Source organism: Aulonocara stuartgranti, assembly GCF_965226115.1.
Source record: "Aulonocara stuartgranti genome assembly, chromosome: 3".
Taxonomy (NCBI): domain Eukaryota; kingdom Metazoa; phylum Chordata; class Actinopteri; order Cichliformes; family Cichlidae; genus Aulonocara; species Aulonocara stuartgranti.
The window spans coordinates 54,333,292-54,354,186 of record NC_138941.1 but is presented as its reverse complement, the minus strand read 5'-3'; the positions used below and the strand labels follow the sequence as shown (position 1 = coordinate 54,354,186).

At 40.6% G+C, this 20,895-nt stretch overlaps 2 protein-coding genes across 4 annotated transcripts; one reads left to right on the top strand and one right to left on the bottom strand.

Moving 5' to 3' along the window:
• Nucleotides 1-3,384: 3,384 nt before the first annotated feature.
• LOC309699303 (tripartite motif-containing protein 16-like) lies at nt 3,385-6,763 on the bottom strand. The gene is made up of 2 exons (XM_082522278.1): nt 6,653-6,763; nt 3,385-5,936 (listed from the first exon to the last, which is right to left on the bottom strand). The coding sequence occupies exon 2, from the start codon at nt 5,638-5,640 to the stop codon at nt 3,967-3,969; it is 1,674 nt and encodes a 557-aa protein (XP_082378404.1). The 5' UTR covers nt 5,641-5,936; nt 6,653-6,763; the 3' UTR covers nt 3,385-3,966.
• A 663-nt stretch (nt 6,764-7,426) lies between these two features.
• Nucleotides 7,427-17,035, top strand: LOC309699531 (uncharacterized protein). Of its 3 annotated transcripts, XM_082522620.1 has the most exons (5): nt 7,428-7,662; nt 8,662-8,850; nt 9,841-10,074; nt 14,311-14,487; nt 15,219-15,315. In XM_082522620.1, the coding sequence occupies exons 2-4, from the start codon at nt 8,679-8,681 to the stop codon at nt 14,328-14,330; spliced, it is 426 nt and encodes a 141-aa protein (XP_082378746.1). In that variant the 5' UTR covers nt 7,428-7,662; nt 8,662-8,678; the 3' UTR covers nt 14,331-14,487; nt 15,219-15,315. The 3 variants fall into 3 exon arrangements, with proteins under 3 accessions (XP_082378744.1, XP_082378746.1, XP_082378745.1); XM_082522618.1 differs by lacking the exon at nt 14,311-14,487 and having other exon boundaries at nt 7,427-7,662; nt 15,219-17,035; XM_082522619.1 differs by lacking the exons at nt 7,428-7,662; nt 14,311-14,487 and having other exon boundaries at nt 8,787-8,850; nt 9,674-10,074; nt 15,219-17,035.
• Nucleotides 17,036-20,895: the final 3,860 nt, after the last annotated feature.

Sequence of the window (20,895 nt, the reverse complement as noted above, 5' to 3'; positions counted from 1 at the left end):
CATAATTACCCAGCTACATTTCTGAAAGAATGCAAAAGCATTGACATATATTTTTCCTTCCTACAATAGCCCGACGGGCAGGGCAGAGATAGATTTTGGTAGCCCGACTGAAAAAAATCGCTAGCCCCGGGACGTCGGGCTAGCGATTTTGCGAGCCCTGTATCTGGTGGAATCACTCATCTTTGGAAAAGAGAGTTTATTACAGAGAAATGTCTCTTTCCAAAATAAAAGCTATACTATCCGCTTCTTCTGGGCTATATTCTCAGCAGCATATTAAACAGCTGTCTAAATGACTCGGCTAAAGTTAGTAGCATGCTTGCTTGTTTTTTTTCTGCTTCCACTTGTCTTTGCACTAGGATGATGTCGGCGTAAATGTGCAGTCATATTCGTTGTGTTCCCACTAGTGCTTTCAGGTTAATCTCGTTGAAATGACCTTAACGCCACAACACGGCAAATCTCCGTTAACGAGCTACCGCCGATCACCCCCTGCATGGGGCTAGACGGCCAACACGTTAACGAGCTAACTGCGCTAACACACTAGTTCCCACCCATGTAATTGAGCATTGCATGGCACATCCAACATACTGTTTTACTTTAGTCCATGACTCGCTTACCTTCAGGGTCATACGTCACATGAAAACCAAAATAATTCCAAACGCCAGATCTGAATGAGGTTCAATTTGCCTGTTGCAAGGAGAGCTTAACTTCTGTCTCGCTAGCTTGCCCTGCGCTCTTCCTTCTGACGATGCTGTCTGTGTTGAGCGCTCAGTGGATCTGCGCTCGACAGTGCAGCCTAGGCGGAGTAGTCGAACGCAGATTCACTGAGCGCTCAACACAGACAGCATCGTCAGAAGGAAAGTTGATAAAATAAATTACAAATGTTGTATTGTTCGATACATACAGTGGGGCAAAAAAGTATTTAGTCAGCCACCGATTGTGCAAGTTCCCCCACTTAAAATGATGACAGAGGTCAGTAATTTGCACCAGAGGTACACTTCAACTGTGAGAGACAGAATGTGAAAAAAAAAAAATCCATGAATTCACATGGTAGGATTTGTAAAGAATTTATTCGTAAATCAGGGTGGAAAATAAGTATTTGGTCACCTCAAACAAGGAAAATCTCTGGCTCTCACAGACCTGTAACGTCCTCTGTAAGAAGCTTTTCTGTCCCCCACTCGTTACCTGTATGAATGGCACCTGTTTGAACTCATCATCTGTATAAAAGACACCTGTCCACAGCCTCAAACAGTCAGACTCCAAACTCCGCCATGGCCAAGACCAAAGAGCTTTCGAAGGACACCAGGAAAAGTATTGTAGACCTGCACCAGACTGGGAAGAGTGAATCTACAATAGGCAAGCAGCTTGGTGTGAAAAAAATCAACTGTGGGAGCAATCATCAGAAAATGGAAGACATACAAGACCACTGATAATCTCCCACGATCTGGGGCTCCACGCAAGATCTCATCCCGTGGGGTCAAAATGATCATGAGAACGGTGAGCAAAGATCCCAGAACCACACGGGGGGACCTGGTGAATGACCTGCAGAGAGCTGGGACCAAAGTAACAAAGGTCACCATCAGTAACATACTACAACGGCAGGGAATCAAATCCCGCAGTGCCAGACGTGTTCCGCTGCTGAAGCCAGTGCATGTCCAGGCCCGTCTGAAGTTTGCCAGAGAGCACATGGATGATACAGCAGAGGATTGGGAGAATGTCATGTGGTCAGATGAAACCAAAGTAGAACTTTTTGGTATAAACTCAACTCGTCGTGTTTGGAGGAAGAAGAATACTGAGTTGCATCCCAAGAACACCATACCTACTGTGAAGCATGGGGGTGGAAACATCATGCTATGGGGCTGTTTTTCTGCCAAGGGGACAGGACGACTGATCCGTGTTAAGGACAGAATGAATGGGGCCATGTATCGTGAGATTTTGAGCCAAAACCTCCTTCCATCAGTGAAGGAGGTTCACTGATGGAAGATGAAACGAGGCTGGGTCTTCCAACATGACAATGATCCAAAACACACCGCCCGGGCAACAAAGGAGTGGCTCCGTAAGAAGCATTTGAAAGTCCTGGAGTGGCCTAGCCAGTCTCCAGACCTCAACCCCATAGAAAATCTGTGGCGGGAGTTGAAAGTCCGTGTTGCTCGGTGACAGCCCCAAAACATCACTGCTCTCGAGAAGATCTGCATGGAGGAATGGGCCAAAATACCAGCTACTGTGTGTGCAAACCTGGTAAAGACCTATAGTAAACGTTTGACCTCTGTTATTGCCAACAAAGGTTATGTTACAAAGTATTGAGTTGTATTTTTGTTATTGACCAAATACTTATTTTCCACCCTGATTTACGAATAAATTCTTTACAAATCCTACCATGTGAATTCATGGATTTTTTTCCACATTCTGTCTCTCACAGTTGAAGTGTACCTCTGGTGCAAATTACTGATCTCTGTCATCATTTTAAGTGGGGGAACTTGCACAATCGGTGGCTGACTAAATACTTTTTTGCCCCACTGTGTGTGTGTGTGTGTGTGTGTGTGTGTGTGTGTGTGTGTGTGTGTGTGTGTGTGTGTGTGTATATATATATATATATATATATATATATATATATATATATATATATATATATATACACACATATACATATACACACACACACACATATATATACACATAAAAAATGACCATACATACATACCAGTACATATAATGGTCAAGGATCAACATGAACCTGTCTTCTCTAGTTGACTTTAATCAACTCTGCAGTGGCTCCAAGTCCATAAAGAAAAAGTCCAGCATAGAGCAGCTGACTCATTCTTTCTCTTGTTAATAAACTCAGGGCACTTGCTAATGTGGTGTTCAGGTGAGCAGCAATATGCACATGCTGCCTTAGCTGTTATGATGGGTTGTGCTGCCTGTACAGGATGGGATGCATTTGTCCCATGTAATATTGTTGTGAGTGGAGAGGTGTACTTACGGGCAGGTCGTGGCTGGTTAAAGGATGAGACAGGACTGTCCTTTCTTGGTTGACACTTGCACTCTATTTGCAACCAGGACGAGAACAAAGGTAAGTCATACATCATATCTCCTTGTTTCCTATAAATGTGCTGTTTGAAGCAAGTAGAATTTGACAACCCACTACAGCAACTACAGAATAAAACCACTAACCAGACTGATGACAGATTTCAAACATGCTGAATATGAAGAGTAGTATCATTTAAACTCACATGATTATCAGCCATAAGAACAAATTCAGATTTATATTGATGATATATAAGGTATATAAATGTTAGTACAGTGTTATGGTCTGTCTAGGCGTGGCAAGACCATAACATAAGAGTGATCCATCCCCATCTGATCCAAAGCAGCACATCACGCAATTAATACTTTTTGACAGTGATTTATTTACAATGAGTGAATTTAGAAACAAAGGAAGGGAGATTATTATAACTTCGAACCTAAGGACAAAATAACAAACAGAAGGGAGCCTATCTCAGGGATAAATCAAACTTACCTATTCAAAAGAATTAAACCAAACCACAACGACTTACCTCCCTAACTAACAAAAACAGGAGAAAACTGTAATCAAACAAAAAGGTGGTCCACCCGTACATGCTCCTGCATTAAACAAACATTACTATACAGTAAACACAGTCTGCCAGTTGGGATGGGCCGAGGATGAATGACTGGCCGTCCAGGGGGGTGTCTTCTTATATGCTGCCTCCTGGTCATTAGCCAATCGGTACGAACAGTCCCACTGGATGCACCAATCATGGAGACGCACCTGCACACTCAGATTTGAATATTAAAATTACGACAACAGTCGTAACAAAAGTTTGAATCAGTCCAACATTATTTTCACACATCAATGGACCACTGAACTTCTCAGCTTCTAAAATGTAAAGCCTCATTTAGAAACTACACAAGTACATATAATGGTCAGGGATCAACATGAACCTGTCTTCTCTATTTGACTTTAATCAACTCTGCAGTGGCTCCAAGTCCATAAAGAAAAAGTCCAGCATAGAGCGGCTGAGTGAATGTGGTCTGGACTCTGTGGAGGAGAGTCATGGTTTCAGAGACGCTGTAGAAAGACAGAATACCTGCTCTGTGATCCAGGTACACTCCTACTCTGGTGGACGGAGGACCTGAGAGGTGAGTTTGGACATTGTTATGGCGAAATTTATTATTGTCTGTGTACCAATATAATGCCCAAGATTTGTCGTTGCGTCCAAAGAAACATTCATTCACTCTCCCTACTCTGCCGATGTTCTTGTATGTGACTGCTATACAAACTCCTCCCCATCCCCACTCCACCTCCCAGTAACAACGTCCAGTCAGACTCTCTCTACTCAGGACCTGATAACATCCTGTGAATCTGTCTGGATGATCAGAATAAGACTGTTGTTGTTCCATAAATGTTACTTTTCTGTTCCCTTCAGATAATAACAGATGTGTGTGAGTTGTGTTTGGATCCAGTGTGATTTCACGTGAATATTTTAAGAATCCAGCTCTGGTCTTTGGCTCTGCTGGTGACAGTAAAACATCCACTTCAGTGACTGTCAGTGAGATGTTTGTCCATTCCTCTCTCAGAATGTCCTGTAGTTTATCTCTGGTCTCTGACACAGCTGCTGTCACATCCTCAAAGTAGCTCAGAGGACGAATATTGATGCTGGATGAGTGTGTAGACTCACTGAGTGCTGACAGTGAGGGGTAGTTGTGTAGAAACTGGTTGTGATCCTCTGTGTGCGAGAGCTGCTCCAGCTCGCCGTCTTTCCTCTTCAGCTCAGCGATCTCCTGCTCCAGCTTCTCCTGAAGCTCTTTGACTCGACTCACTTCAGTTTCCTGCTGGGATCTGACCTTCTTCTTCATATTGGATCTTCTTTTCTGGATGAGACGGATCAGCTCAGTGAACATCTTCTCACTGTCCTCCACTGCTTTATCAGCAGAGCCATTGATGGCCTCCACCTCCTGTTGAAGCAGCTTCACATCTTTCTCTCGCTCCTGGATTCTCTGCTGGATGTTTAGTCGTCTCACCTCGAGCTCCTTCTGCTTCTCAGTCCTTTCTGCTGCAGCTGGGACTGTTTCATGGCCTTTATGTTCATCCATCAAGCAGAGATAACAGATACTCTGCTGATCAGTACGACAGAAAATCTTCATCACCTCATCATGACGAGAGCAGATGTTCTCCTGGAGCTTCTTGGAGGGGGCCACCAACTTGTGTTTCTTTAACGGAGCTGCATCATAGTGAGGTTGGAGGTGTTTCTCACAGTAAGAGGCTGGACAAGATAAACAGGACTTGATGGCTTTCAGCTTCCTCCCAGTGCAGACATCACAGGCCACATCTTCAGGTCCAGCATAGCAGTGATCAGCTGGAGCAGCTTGGAGTCCAGTCTTCTTCAGCTGCTCCACTAAAGCTGCTAACATGGTGTTTTTCTCCAGGACAGGCCTCGGTGTGAAAGTCTTCCTGCACTGAGGGCAGCTGTGGATTCCCTTCCTGTCCTCTTCATCAAAGTGGGTTTTAATACAGTTCCTGCAGTAGCTGTGTCCACAGGGAATAGTCACCGGATTTATCAGTAGATCCAAACAGATGGAACAAGAGAAGGTTTCTCGGTCCAGCTGAACTCCTTTCTGTGCCATTTCTCCTCTCAGTGTCAGTGACTGTGTGAGTTTCTCTTCCTTATAACTGAAACTAGTCTGAGCTCTGATCTCAAAATGTGAATGGAGCCTGTCAGCTCTTACACATCACCACATGTTGACTGTATGTCAGAATGATAGAAGTGATACAGACGATGGTATCAGATCCACATTAACGTGATGGTATCAATACTTTAGTTTGTGTCTCTCCTTTAACTTAAGTCCGCTTCATCAAACAGCACCTCTCTTCTTCTTCAGATCTTAATGGCATTTGGCAAACACAGATCCATTTTCATCACCTGTGCAGACAAGGGTAAAGCAGTGAAAAGGAAAAAAGAAAATCTTTGAATCAATCAATTACACAATTGGCCTGACAAATTCCTTCCAATTCTAGCAAACTGTTGCATCCAGTAATATGTGTTTTACTGATTTGATTGTTTTCCTAACCAATGTTTCCAAGACAAGTGAGAATCAACAGACACCCCAACATAAAACTGCCAGTCCTTTACTCAGGACATGATATGTGCAATTTAGACATTTTTCATCTTTAAATCACGTCCTCACAGTGAAACTTTTGTCATTCTCTTTAATAAGAAAGAAACAAGTAATCTGAGCTGCTTTGATACTTACAGCATCTCCGTGGTGGGGGGAGGCCTAATCTCATAGCTAATTTATCCACATCTACATCTTACTTGGCTCATCAAACATAATAACAACAGACAAGCCGTCACATTTCTCGCTATAATATGCATTTTAAAACAGAACTTTTGTCCCCGTTTCTGTTTTCTTTTTTCTATTTCAGGTACTCCGGATAAAACCCCACAGACGCTCTTTTGTTGTCAGGCAGCAGACTGTGGAGTGCATTAACGCTTATTTGACTGAGTCGTGTGTCTTTATCTTGCTGAAACACATCTCTACAAACACTCATCAGAGAGCCGTTTCTCAGTATTTTAGCACTCTTCATCTCCCTACAGGCGTATTTATCGCTGTTGTTGCTAAATCTGGTTCCACTCACCGAGCCGAAGAGTTTTTCTTCTTGGGCCATTTTTTTATACTTTACATCCCTCTTCGTGTCTCGTTGTCACGGTTACACTGTCCATTTTCTCCACATTACAGATTTCATTTTTGCTCTTATTGTGGTTTTCGCCTCGTTTAACTTCGTCGTCGTCGTCGTCGTTTCTTGGCGGTTAGCAAACAACGACGTGGCGCATTACCGCCACCAAGTGGCTTGGAGTGTGGACTAGCGTTAGCTCATAGCAAACAATCAAATAAATAATACAGTTTATTATTATTGTTGTTGTTGTTGTTGTTGTTGTTGATGATGATGATGATGATGATGATGATGATGATAATAATAATGCTAGAATAAAACACATAACACAACGTTGACAAAAGAAGAGCAATAAACACAAAAGCACAAGATAAAATGAACAAACAGTGGGTTCACAGTGAATATGCAGATTTGAACAGATGGGTTTTGAGTCTTGATTTAAACTGGGGGAGCAAACCAATGTTTCTTATATCTGGGGGCAGAGAGTTCCACAGCCTGGGAGCAGAGCAACTAAAAGCTCTGCTTCCCGTGGTGGTGAGGCCATAAGAAGACACAGAAAGCTGGATAGAAAAAGAAGATCGAAGTGAACGGGCAGAAGAGGTAGTGCTTAACAGGTCAGAGAGGTAAGGAGGAGCACACACACGCACACACACACACACACACAAAAACAGAGGAGGGGGGAGGGTCCACGAGAGGTTTGACCGGCAGGTCTGCGAAGGGACCGGAAACAGCAGAGCGACGTGACGTTTCAGGAAGTGAAATAAGAACAGAAGTCGATGGCGGGAGAGAAGAGCGGGGGTGAAAAAAAGGTCAAACAAGAGGGGAAAATACAAAAAAACAAACAAACAGTGAAAGTAAATCTGTAATGTGGATGAAACGGACAGTGAGCGCAATGTAACCGTGACAACGAGACACGAGGACGGATTTAAGTCGAGGTTAAAAAACTGTCTCCAGAAGAAAAAGTCTTCGGCTCGGTGAGTGGAACCAGTTTCAGCTACAACGGCGATAAATAAGCATGCAGGGAGGTTAAGAGTGATATAATACTGAGGAACGGCTCTCTGATGAGTGTTTGTAGGGATGTGGTTCAGCAAGGTAAAGACACACGACTGAGTCTAGTAAATGGAAAGGAGGTGCAGTTTGGGCAAAGTGTTCAAGCAGTAGGTAGAATGACAATGTGGTGGAAAAAGTGACAAGGTGGTGATAAAGTGGCTGAAGTGATAACGAGCTCAGCATAGACAGGAAAACATGACAAACATCATGTGGAATCAGCTCATTGTTATTGTTATTAATATTTTTACTTCAGCTGGGGTATAATTGATGGATGAAGGAAATAAGTTCCACTGAATTACAACAAGTAGATATAGGAAAATAAGATATGTGTTACTATATAAGCTATGGGACAGATTTATGAAGCAGGACAGATTATTGTGACGCAGCAGTTGCAGTGAGATTTAGAAACATTGTACTGTAATTTATTTAGAAGCATGAAGCCAGTTCACTTGAGTAAAGAACAGCTCAAAAACCAACCGATCTGATGAGGGAAACAGTGATGGCCTACTAGCTAAATCAAGATGTGACCCTGTGAACGACTTCCCTAAACCTGCAGTCCATCTAAACAAAAGGCACCTAGACTAAAACAGATGTACTTGTGTTTGCTATACCATAAAACAATAAAAGAAGGTACGAGCTCTTCTTGTGACTCCAGGATCTGAGTGTGAATGCCAGAACACTCTGGAAGACACACAGTCTTTGCAAACTACTAAGGATCACACATCCTATCACTACACAATCAATTATTCACCTCTAAGCATATATGGTTTTATTTTTCTAAGCATAAATGACAATCAACAATATAAACCTGACAGACTTGAATGGCCCGTATTTGTGAGAAACACAAACTAAAGTATTGATCCCTTCACGTTAGTGTGGGTCTTATACCAATATGTCTGTATCATTTGTATCGATCCGCCCAGCCCCAGCCTCAGCAGCGATGAGTTCAGCTCAGTATCTGAGAGAGTTCATCAAGGAGAGACTAACTGCTGTTTGTGAAGAAATCTTCTCAGAGGTTCAAAAAACCATCGTCCAGTATGAGGAGGAGATCAACCGTCAGCACAGACTGCTGGATATCAGCCGGAAACCCGACAGAAACTCACACATCATAGGTATGGACATGTTTTTAACTCTGTGCTGTTCAAGCTCAGATTCTTCAGTGTTTGGTTTATTGGTGATAAATCTGAAAGATTATCAGCATCTCCAGGATTTCTCTAAGCTGATGTTAGCTGAGAGCAGGAAGCTGTTACTTTGGTGATGAATTCAGAGGAGCAAACAGTGATAGTTGAGGAAGAGCACACACAGTCTTAATGAGACAGTGTGAAAACTATTTATCAGTGCTGTGGTTCAGTGTCCAGTGATGGACTATGTTGCACTGGTGCAGGTTCATGGTCACTGATAGGTTAGGTCCTAGTAACAGCAGAGACTTTATAAGAGAGAGGTAAACGTTTTAATGACACATGTTAGTGATGTTGATAGACTCAGTCAGTCTTATCATGCTGCTCCATTACGATAACATATGTGTGTGAAATGGGCCGGCGAGCTACTCAATTGGTGCATCTCTAGTTTGCAAATTTGAGCATTTGCATAATAACAGTGAACTCCACCAATCTCAGACATTGCCTTTTTCAGTTTAGGATTGTGGGTGGAGTAGTTCTTTGAAGAAAAGTCTCTTTTGTTATAACAAGCTTGATATCATACAGACATTTGGTTTCTACAGGAGCTCATACCATCGTTTCACAGTGTCATAATCAAAATCCCAGAATGGCATTTTTACTTTGTGAGCTTCAGTGTTGAGCTCTGTTGTGACAGTGGTTATTAACTTTCCCTGTTGAGACAGTATTTCTGCTTGAGGCTCTGTGTTTGCTCCCATAAAAAGAACTGTTTGATGCACCTTCTTTCTGTCTTCTTCATCATAAAATGGACCAACTAAAGAACGCCTGCTCTGATCAGGACATTATCACATGACCTGGTGATGAAGATCTACAGGGAACATACAAGAATAACACCAAAATGCAACATTTTCATTACAAATATAACAAGAGAATCTTGTCACTCTGTTTTTCCTCAAAACCTCACAAAACAACATGACTGTGAGGAAGAGGAGAGTCTGGGTGAGCAGCAGGTCTGTAATCAGGAGACGAACTCCAGTCTGGACCAGGAGGACCCAGAGCCTCCACAGATTAAAGAGGAACAGGAGGAACTGTGCAGCAGTCAGGAGGGAGAGCAGCTTGGACTGAAGCAGGAGGCTGAAGACATTATTGTCTGGACTGATGAAGAGCAGCTCAGGCTGCTGGAGATGGTCTGGAAACCTGAGATGCAGTCACACAGAATAGGTATGTAAAACTGTGATGGTCATAATAAAACTAAATATGACTCATGGAGAAGGCCTGCAGAATTAGAGAATGGGGGCAAAGAGAGCATTGCCTAACACCAAATTTTATAGCGCTGTTTACCTCTAGCAGAGTGAGCCTTAAAGCTTTGTACCTTCTGGTGACATCACTAGTCCAGAGAGACCTGCCCCATCAAATTCCTCAGAACACTTCTGTCTGTTTCTGCTAGTGTCAATGTGCAGTCCACTTCCAATACATATTTGTAGAATAAAAGATAAAACATAAATGTGTGATACAAATCATGAGGTAATTATGTAATATAAAGAAATCAGGGTATATGAGCCTTAAAGATAAAACAATACATTTTAAGATTATACAGAGTGTTAAAGCAATGGCTTCAACCTACAGCCTTTAAAGTGGAGATTAAAAAGCTGTCTGAATGCAAATAAGTCTAGATGTTTCCACATAGTTTTTTTTTAAGTATCAGAAAGCTAAGATGGGGTGATTAAAACATTAGCTTACAATAATGGTTGCTAGCTTATACTTTTTTGAAACCCTTTAACCCTTTCATACATGAATGATGACAACCTCAATCTGGATTTTTTTTCATATTTTTATTCATCTTTAAACATGGGAAAAAAAATAATTTTTTGAACTTCATTTTTTTAAACATGTACTTTTCACAGAGTTTTTTACATGTCCACTTAGGTGGACAATATAGGTTTTGACAAATTAATGAATAATAAACACTGTATAAAAACGATAACATAACAAAAATACTTTTTCATATATTTCAATTATATTTTATAATAATATAAGAATATATGTAACAAATATAACTGGTCAGCCAGTGGGTGGCAGGGCATGGAGTGACACATCAGTGTAGTGGTTCATGTGCAAGTACACCATCAACACTGACAGAAATACAAGAAAAAACCTTTGAATAGCTGTCAAATGTAGCGACCACTATACAAACAGCTGTCGTGTCTTTTAGGAAAGTCAATAAAAAGACAGCTGCAGTAGCCATCTCCTCAAGAAATAAATAAATGGATCTCTCAGTTTAGCTACATTTCTAATTTCTATTCAATTCAAATTTGTGTTATTCATACAGAGCACAATCCTAACAACAGTTGCTTCAATGCACTCCTACAGTAAGAAGGGAAAACTCCCTTTTAACAGGAAGAAACAGGTTCACAGCAGGGCAGATATCTGCCCTGACCGGTGGGGGTGAGGGCAGGAGGAAAGGACAAAGAGATGCTGTTAAAGAGAGCCAGAGATTAATAATTTGTAATGATTCAATGCAGAGAGGTCTATTAACACATAATGAGTGAGAAAGGTGACTGAAGAAGAAATACTGAGTGTATCATGGGAATCCCACAGCAGTCTACACCTATTGCAGCATAACTATGGGAGGATTCAGGGTTACCTGATCCAGCCCTAACTGTATGCTTTCTTAAAAGTAAAGAGGTTGTCTGTCTCCTCTAGCCAAATATTCTAGAAAACACCAGTAAATCTGCAGCCTGAAGACAAAGTGTTTTAATGGAGTGATATGGTACTATAAGCTCATTAAGATAAGATGGAGCCTGATTATTCAAGAACTTGTGTGTGAAAAGCAGGATTTAACAGAACGCTAATGAAGAGACCCCGATATAGTAGAAATATGCTCTCTCTTTCTAGTTCCTTTCAGTACACTTGCTGCAGCACTTTGGATCAACTCAAAGCCTTACATGGAGTTTTAGGACATCCCAGTAATATCAATTTACAGTAGTCCAAACTAGAAGTAATAAATGCATGAACTAGCTTTTCTAGAGAGGATATTGGTATTTTTTGAGTTACTATGCAAATGTAAGAAAGCATTCCTATGTATTTGTTTAATATTGCCATAAATAATTTAATGGTTTGGATTTAATTCAGCCTTCATTTATTTATTTATTTATTTCACACTTGGTTCAACAGTTTCAACAGTTTTATCCTTTCATACACACAAACCATGCTTTCCCGTGATATAGCACTCCAACCATGCGTGAAAAGGAGCAGGAAGAAGAAAATATTCTTATTAAACCCCGCCCTCTATCTGCGATTCAACTAATATAAGTGGGCACCATAAACCAGGGAACACACTAGCATTTATCTCCAAATCCTAACACAGACCAAACAACACATTTACAATCAGCAATATACCACATCACATAATAACAAGGAGAAGAAAAAAAGTAAATAGAATAAAATAAGGAGAAAGAAAGAGGGAGAAAAAAAATCCCCTTCTATGAACTCCAATTTCTTTCATATTCTTCATATTGATTTATCGTTTTAAACATGTAACACTTTTTAAAACAATGTAAATTTGTACAACTCTTTAGATTATAATGAAGAGAGTTCAGCACAGTCGTATACCCCTAACCGTTGACTCATTAATCTTTGTGTAGTCCTAGCTAGCTGATGCTTAAAATTATATTTTCTTCTGCTGTCTTCACCTCCCAAACACATTGAAATTAAATTTTGTAACTTGAAAGGCAAAGTATTATTTTTAGCCTTAAACATAGTGTCCGTAGTTTCACTAAATCTTGTAATTTCAATAGTTTGCAATTTTATAAACAATTTATTTGTATGTTCTCTATATTTAACATTATGAATCATTCGTATCACTTTCTTCTGTAATAAGTATAGAAGGTTTATGGTATTCAAGCTTCCATACAATAACTGGGGTATGAGAAAAACAATGTAAAGTATAAGATTCACATTGACTTGTAGTCTAATAAATCTCTAACATTTCCCAAAATATAAATGTTTTTGACAATTTTCTTTCTAATATACTCAATATGAGATTTCCAAGTTAAATTTTCATATACTATTACACCGAAAAAGCTAAATTCAGTAACTCTTTCAATCAATTCTCCAATAGTAGACATAATAACTTATTCCTCCTTTACACCATTACCAAATATCACAAATTTTGTTTTTGTCAGATTCAAAGATAATTTATTTACATCAAACCATTTTTAAATATTACCATCTCAGAAACCATAATTTTAACCAAATCTTTCAAATTCTCTCTTGAGCAATAAAAATTTGTATCATCTGCAATTAAAACGAAATGTAACCTTTTTGATACGTCACAGATATCATTGATATATAAATTAAAAAGTTTAGGTCCCAAAATAGAACCTTGAGGAACGCCACATACAATCTTCAATCTTTCAGAGGTGTTGCTTTAATATGGCCATTGAAAGTAAAGCTTGATTTAAACCTTTGTAAGAAATCTACGCCCCGATTTACTTTGTAATTGGAAGCTCCTTTCAACCTTCCATGCCATTCAAGATGTTGAAGGCTGCATTGATATGATGTGTAGCTAGGCGTAGGAAGGTTACGGCCTAGGGTTAGAGCAGTTTCTGGTTACGACATTGTTTTCCTGGATAGGCTCTGTAATTTTTTACACAGGTCTTCAGTGTCTGAAGTCTGAAGATGTAAACTAAATGGATTTGTCTTTTTTTCTGTTTAATTGAAGGAGGATGAATGGAATTAAGTTTTAGTTGTGTCCAGACATCCACTTTTCCAAGGCACAAACATAATGAGAGCACAGAAATGAATCTGGGTATCATTTACATATTTGATAGATGGCTTATCACAGCTAACTCCTAAAAGATGTCATGAAGAGACAGCATATGCAGATTAAATAGGACAGTCCCATGAATTGGTCATTGTGGGACTGCACACAGCATCATGGTGTTTTGCATTTCATAAAGGGGTGCTGCTATCCCTTAGTGTTTGTCAGTGTTGCCAACTTAGCAACTTTGTCACTGTACTATACTATACAAATCTGTTCTGCAGTTTCACATTCAGTTGTTTTGGAGGTTTGTTGTTAACCTTCCTATTCACGGTTGTCCAGTCCTGTTTCCTCCCGTATACAGGGGTAGAAGAGCTTCTCTGTCTCGTAGGAAGTGAAGGCCAGTCGGTTTCAGAGATTTCAGCTCGCTGTGCTTTGCCTGTGATACGTCCTCCCCCTTCCAGGGGACATGATTTATGTCTTGGTTTTGCACCAAGGCAGTCCAAGGGGGGATTATCACTTGAGGATTTATAATAATGCACGGAGTCTACTTTCTTGGTCATGTTATCTGTGCTCCTTAGCTGTGTACTAGCTTGCTCATCGCCATTGTTTTGAATCAAAGGCAAGGTTGTTTCATTTCCACACAGTCCATTTACCTCCACGTTTACTTCTAAGCGATGATTTTTTGTCTCCAGTACTGCAATCTTCTGCATGAGGCTGTGGTAGTCATCTGTGGAGAGGGGAGGCATCTTGTTGCTAGTTAGCCTAGCGGTTAGCACCTTTCCAGGCTATTGAGGCTGTTCGGTGCCCAGACGCTGTAATCAGGCTTCAGCTGTGTCTAGGCCACAGACACACAGAGCGCTGAGGATAAGGTAACTATAAAATTTGCTGTTTCTGTTAAGAACACTTTAGTCCTAATGATCTATAAGTGTCCAGAAGCTATCGCAGGTAAGCTCATACAGAAAAAAGGGAAAAAATCAGCATAAAAATCAATAAAAGAAGCAAAGCATTTAAAGAGCAAAGAGATGAAGCGTCCACACTCACAAAAGGGGGAGGAGTTGCCAGCCTTGTTCCTAGGAGATAAAGTGAATTTTGTAATCTGTCTAATAGGACATTACAATTTCCACTGTAGAAAAACTACTCAAGTTGTTATTTGTTTCTGATTGGTTCATTGGTTTACTTTCCCCCCCAAATGAGTGAGACACTGAAATGCTAAGAAACTCCTGCTTACTTATACTGGATTAAGAAAAAAGCCACATTAAAACTATAACACTCAGTAACAAAGCTTTGACACTGCGAGCACAAAGAAAAGTTTCTGAAGCAGCACAAATGTGTAACACTTAAACTGAGAAATCCACTTTCATTTACCAAAAAACACACCAACATCACTACATTTCACACATTTATAGACATCCACACATTTAACTGATCTTTATTAATAAGAAATAAGTCATTTGCATCAGTGCCCAAATAATTTGTCATTTTGTACTCTTTAAATTTCACTGTTACATGGTCACTACGTAGAGAGCTGCTAATGATTCAGATCAGAATACATTTTCTCAAATGTTTGTTATTAGTTAATTTATTCCCTATTTCTCTTCAGACCTTCACCAGCAGAGTGTCCATGATGAGGAGATGGTCACCAGAGAGAAGCAGGTCTGTAATAAAGAAAGGAACTCCAGTCTGGACCAGGAGGACCCAGAGCCTCCACGGATTAAAGAGGAACAGGAGGAACTGTGCAGCAGTCAGGAGGGAGAGCAGCTTGGACTGAAGCAGGAGGCTGATACTTTCATGGAGACTCCGACTTATGGGGAAAGTGACTACAGTGAACCAGAACCAAACAGTGAGCAGTTCATTTCTCACATCTCTCCTGAAGCAGAGAGCCGAGATCATGACGAAAGCCAGCGTGTGGACTCAGGATCAGCTAGAAATGCAGAGCTGAAAAAGAATAGATATGACAGAAAGAGAAGTCACAGTCAGAGAGTAAACAACACTTCTGTGTCAGAGAGTCAGAGTAAACCTCAGAACAGGCATAAGCATCTGATATGTGACATATGTGGAAAGCTTTGTCAAAAGAAATCCAAATTGATTAGCCATAAGAGACGTCACACAGGTGAGAGACCACATTCCTGTAACACCTGTGGGAAAAAATTCTTTCAGAAGTCACATTTGAGTGATCATGTAAAAATTCACTCAGATGAGAAGCCACATCTTTGCAGGACCTGTGGAAAAAGATTCAAACTAAACTCTACATTGCAACGTCATGTAAGAATTCACACAGGTGAGAAACCACATCTTTGCAGGACCTGTGGAAAAAGATTCAAACTAAACTCTTCATTGCAACGTCATGTAAGAGTTCACACAGGTGAGAAACCGTATTCCTGTAGCAGCTGTGGGAAAAGATATAGGCGGCTTGACCATGTAAAGATTCACATGAAAATTCATGCTGTTTAAAGTGTCTTCCTCAGAAAATGGGTTGTGATTCGTCATACTTCTTTTTGACAGATGGAGGTTCTGCTGTTTTTTTTTTTTTTTTTTTTTGTTATGCACTGAAACTGAAAACTCAGAATTGCTGATGTCAAAATTAATCAGCTCTTGAATATGCTTCCCAGAATAGGGCAGTTTATTACCTCATTATTATATAGTCAGGGAAAAAAACCTTTTGAACCTCTGCTGAAATCTTTATAGTCTGCCCACTAACAAAGGAATTATCAGTCTATAAATTTAATGGTAAGTTTATTTGAACAGTGATAGAACAACAACACCGAAAAATGCAAAAAAAGTTATAGATCAATTTGCACGTTATTTAGTGAAATAAATATTTGGTCCCTTTGCAAAACTTTTGAAACCTTTGCTTGGTGGCAAAACCTTTGTTTCCAATCACAGAGGTCTGATGTGTCTTTTAGTTGTCTACGAGTTTTGCACATATCTCAGTGGGGATTTTGTCTCACTCCTCGTTGCAGATCCTCTGAGTAATTAATGTTTCATGGCATCTCGAACCTTCAGCTCCTTCCACAGATTTTTCTATGGGATTAAGGTCGCTGAGCCAATCCTTTGTAGCCTTGACCATGTGTTTTGGATCACTGTCATGCTGGAATACCCACTAACGACCCATTCTCAATGCCCTAGCTGAGAGAAGGAGGTTCTCAACCAAGATTTGACAGTACATGGCCTTTTCCATCCTCTCTTCAATGCGGTGCAGTTGTCCTGTCCCCCTGGCAGAAAAACACCCCCAAAGCACAATGTTTCCACCTCAATGTTTAACATTGGGGACGGTGTTCTTGGAGTCATAGGCCATATAGTTTTAGGCTGTATGTTATAAGTATGTTGTTTTATGTTTTTATTGCCTGTTTCTATTGTAAAGGACTTTGTAGTTTTTCACCTGCGAAAGGTAATGTATAAATAAAGTTTGTTTACTTACCTTGTTTCTGATGTTGTTTTATATACTGTAAATGCAGAAATTGATGTTTTGACCCTTTTGGATAAACATGCCTCATTCCATATCGTTGTTCTAGTTTACCTTTCTTCTTTTTTGTTTGGAAAACAAACATGGCCCTATAGAGAATGATACTAGGATTCACTGATCAGAATATGGTCTTCCAGTAGAAATGACTACATAGACACACTAACACTTACAAAGTCTCAAAGTATATATTTCAGTTTCAATTTTATTTCTATAGCACATTTAACATCAAATTGCTTCACACAATTGCTGTGTTGCAGGATTACAACAATAGAAGAACAAAGAAAATACAGTTATCATTACAAAATTGTTAGAGGTAAGTGGCGGGCACAAGCGTGAACTGGGTGGAAGTTAAAGTCTAATTTGTTTCGACGCACAGACATCAATCAGCAGGCTATTCCAAAGTTTAGCTGCAGCAACAGCACAATCCTCCCTAGTCTTCTGTCGGGACATTGGTTGCTGTAAGAGCGATTGATTAGAGCAGGGGTGCCCAATCCCGGTCCTCGAGAGCTACTGTCCTGCAGCTTTTAGATGCATCCCTACTCCAACACAGCTGAATCAAATGAATGGCTTGTTATCAGGCCTTTGCCAAACACGATGGCATGCTGAAGAGGTAATCAAACCATTTGATTCAGCTGTGTTGGAGTAGGGATGCATCTAAAAGCTGCAGGATAGTAGCTCTCGAGGACTGGGATTGGGCAGCCCTGGATTAGAGGATCTAAGTGCTCTCTTAGGGGTATATAGGTCAAGGAGGTCAATCAAGTAGCTGGGCGCCAAGTTATTTAAAATTTTACAAGTGTACAAAAGGATTTTAAAAACGATACGTTATTTGACGGGGAGCCATTGAAGGTTGGCTAAGACAGGTGTAATATGATCATGTCTTCTGGTGCCGCTTAAAAGATGTGCTGCGGCATTCTGGACTAGTTACAGGCGTAGGATGAGGGAAAGTTGGAGGCCTAGATGAAGACAATGTTCAGATTTTCACTGGGAGTGAGCGAGTACATCAGAGAGCCAGTCTGGAGAGAGAGAGAGAGAGAGAGAGAGAGTGAGTAACGTCTTAAATGATTAGACTAATTTCCAAAGAATCAGTGGTACCTCATTTTGAAAATAAAGCCTCATCCCTTCATCATTGTGCCAAGTTCAGAAGTTTTTACTGCACAGTTGTTGAGGACGAAAGAAGAGGAGGACAAAAAGTAGAAATGTGACAAAGAAGCTGACTTTGCTGCTCGGCCTGTTAAGTATAGAAGGATACTACTGCATCACAGTATGGTACGGCAGCTGCACCAAAGCAGATAGAGTGAGGCTTCAGAGTGTGGTCAAGACAGCACAAAAGATCATCGGCCGCCCTCTCCCGTCCCTGATGGACATCTATATATTATTTTCTTACAGTTCTCTCTTTCTCTTATATTTAAAATAACCACACTACAGACAGACAAGCAACTGCTTTTATACATTGTCATTGGCAACATCCCATGATTGCATGGCTCCGCTTGTTTATTTTCCACATAAACCTTTCACAATAAAGCTGAAGATCCTGTTGAGATTTTTCTAAATAAAATGAATCATGTGAAAGAGTATGCAGTGTTTATGGATGAGAAGCAAAAAAGAGCCGTTAGGTGCTAAAAAAAATTAACGTTAGAACAGGCTTTTCCCCGCAGCACACCATGTAATAAATACTGAAAAAGAAAATGGCGGCCGTTTCAACTTATGTCTAAAAATGTATAGCTTCGTGCATCGGTCAAAACACTCGACTCCAGCTGGAAACACTTCACGCAAGTCAAGTTGCCCGTGATTCACAGAATTTACAGAAATGTTACATTTTTGTGATTTATATCATTGTCGGGATACATACTTATATCAGAATATAAAATTTTGGTCACATCGCACAGCTCTAACAAAGACAAGATCTGATGGATGAGAACCAAAGTAATTCCTTAGTCACAAGGAGAGGCTCCGCCTACTGTTACGTCTCATAGCTCTCATAATTCAAACAGAAAGAGTCGCTCACTTTCCACAAGAAGAACCCACTGGACCATCACACAGGTCACCCAGCTTCCTAAAGAGGAAGGCTGGGGCGGTAGCAGCTCTTGGAGAGTGTTTGGGATTTAATATATCACATGTAACCCTTCTGGAATATATCCAACAAGTTTGAAGCCGAAATATTGTTTCAGTGACAAGTTATAGGCCACAATCACTTTTTGGTAGCGCTAAAATGCCATGTTCTCAGTCGTTATTCTGCACAAACAAGAAAGAGTCATGGTGATACTGGCACAATAGGTCTTTATTGTTTTAACCACTATTCGACAGTCTTATAACAAATATGAACAACGAGAGTAGACATACTAAACCTGTAGGCATTAATTATTCCATCGTGATGCGTGTAGTCATTCGTGACTGCGCTACACACTGAAAGCAACCTTCTGATAAGCGTCATAATTCGGTTACAAGAAACGTTAAAGCTCCATAAATGCATACCTTTGCCTAATAACAAAGGCATAAATGTGTTGGTTCCCCCCCACGTTATATCAGTTGCACGGAAGTAGCTGGCAACGCAAGTAATCCGGGCGCTGCAGCTTTAAGCAGCTGCGCGCGCTCCCGCGGACGGTGTTCCAGATCTACTGGCGTTTAGATCAACTGGCGTTGGTCGAACAGATGTGTGGCAGTCTTGCGTTTCAGTAGCTGCTACTGACAAACCAGCAAAAAAACGCCAAATGTGTCATCTGTGACACTTGTGAGGTTGTCTCAAACACACTCCGTCAGTCTTGATGCTGTTGAACAACAAAATGTTTAAAAATGTGGCGAGTTTACCTGGTGATATCCTCATGCGCGACGCGATCGCGAAAACAGCAAACAATTAACACCACGCCGATGTTGTTCACAGGACAGCAAGAGTAAACGATCGGGAGACTCTTGTCGTCGTTATCGTTCCCCTCGCACGGTTTGTTTCTCCGAATTCAGCGTTTTTGCTTCACAACTAAAGCGAACAGTTTACTTTGTGCACTAACATGGAGTCGAGTCAACCAGCGCCACCTCTGGCCAAGTGCCACAGCCTACAGCCAGATCAACCTGTGACACACATCTGCACCACGTTTGAATTCGTGTCATACACATTTGTACCTTTCAATTGTGTCTGTTTGTGCGTCATGCAAATAAACCTTTGAAATGAATGAAATGATATCATGTATTTATTATCAGCCTACATTTGTACAAAATTCCAAATTATATACACAAAGTCATAGAAATCACCACTCCAATTGGTCATCATGATTTTAATATTCTCTTTTTCCATAACAATGAAATACACCTTGGACAAATATGACACATCAATATTTCATTAGTGTTGTCACATCACATCCTGTAAGCATCGTCTGTCTGTGTCTTTTCCCTGAAAATGAATATTTCCAGCCAATATAGGCAATTCATCAACATGGCTGGAGTTATATACAGTCTGTATAAGTGTGGTTAATCTAATGAAGATTTGTAAGGAGACGGCAGTTACTGTGAATTCACAGCAGTTACACAGTGATTAGTAATAAACAGCCAGTGAGAGTGAGTGGATATGACTGTTCCCACCACTAACACATGACCATAGGCCACTACTAGATTAACTTGTGACACATCTGCACCTGCTGCTATGATCACATTGAGTAGAGGCTGAGTGGCTGCACTTAACCCTGGTACATCCAAATCTACCCACAAACATGTTGAAAGATGCAATGCCAGCAATGTGGATTGTCAACACTAAAAACAATCAGTAAGCAAAGACAACAGGGATCAGTTTTTTCTGTTTATTTAGCACCCACAACATCTGTAGTCG

What these genes read in the sequence shown, in the direction of transcription:
- LOC309699303 (XM_082522278.1), bottom strand. Translation starts at nt 5,640, where the DNA reads ATGGCACAGAAAGGAGTTCAGCTGGACCGAGAAACCTTCTCTTGTTCC.
- LOC309699531 (XM_082522618.1), top strand. Translation starts at nt 8,679, where the DNA reads ATGAGTTCAGCTCAGTATCTGAGAGAGTTCATCAAGGAGAGACTAACT. An exon ending in CAGAAACTCACACATCATAG is followed by an intron (nt 8,851 to 9,840) that starts GTATGGACATGT and finishes ACTGTGAGGAAG; the next exon opens with AGGAGAGTCTGGGTGAGCAG. An exon ending in GATGCAGTCACACAGAATAG is followed by an intron (nt 10,075 to 15,218) that starts GTATGTAAAACT and finishes ATTTCTCTTCAG; the next exon opens with ACCTTCACCAGCAGAGTGTC.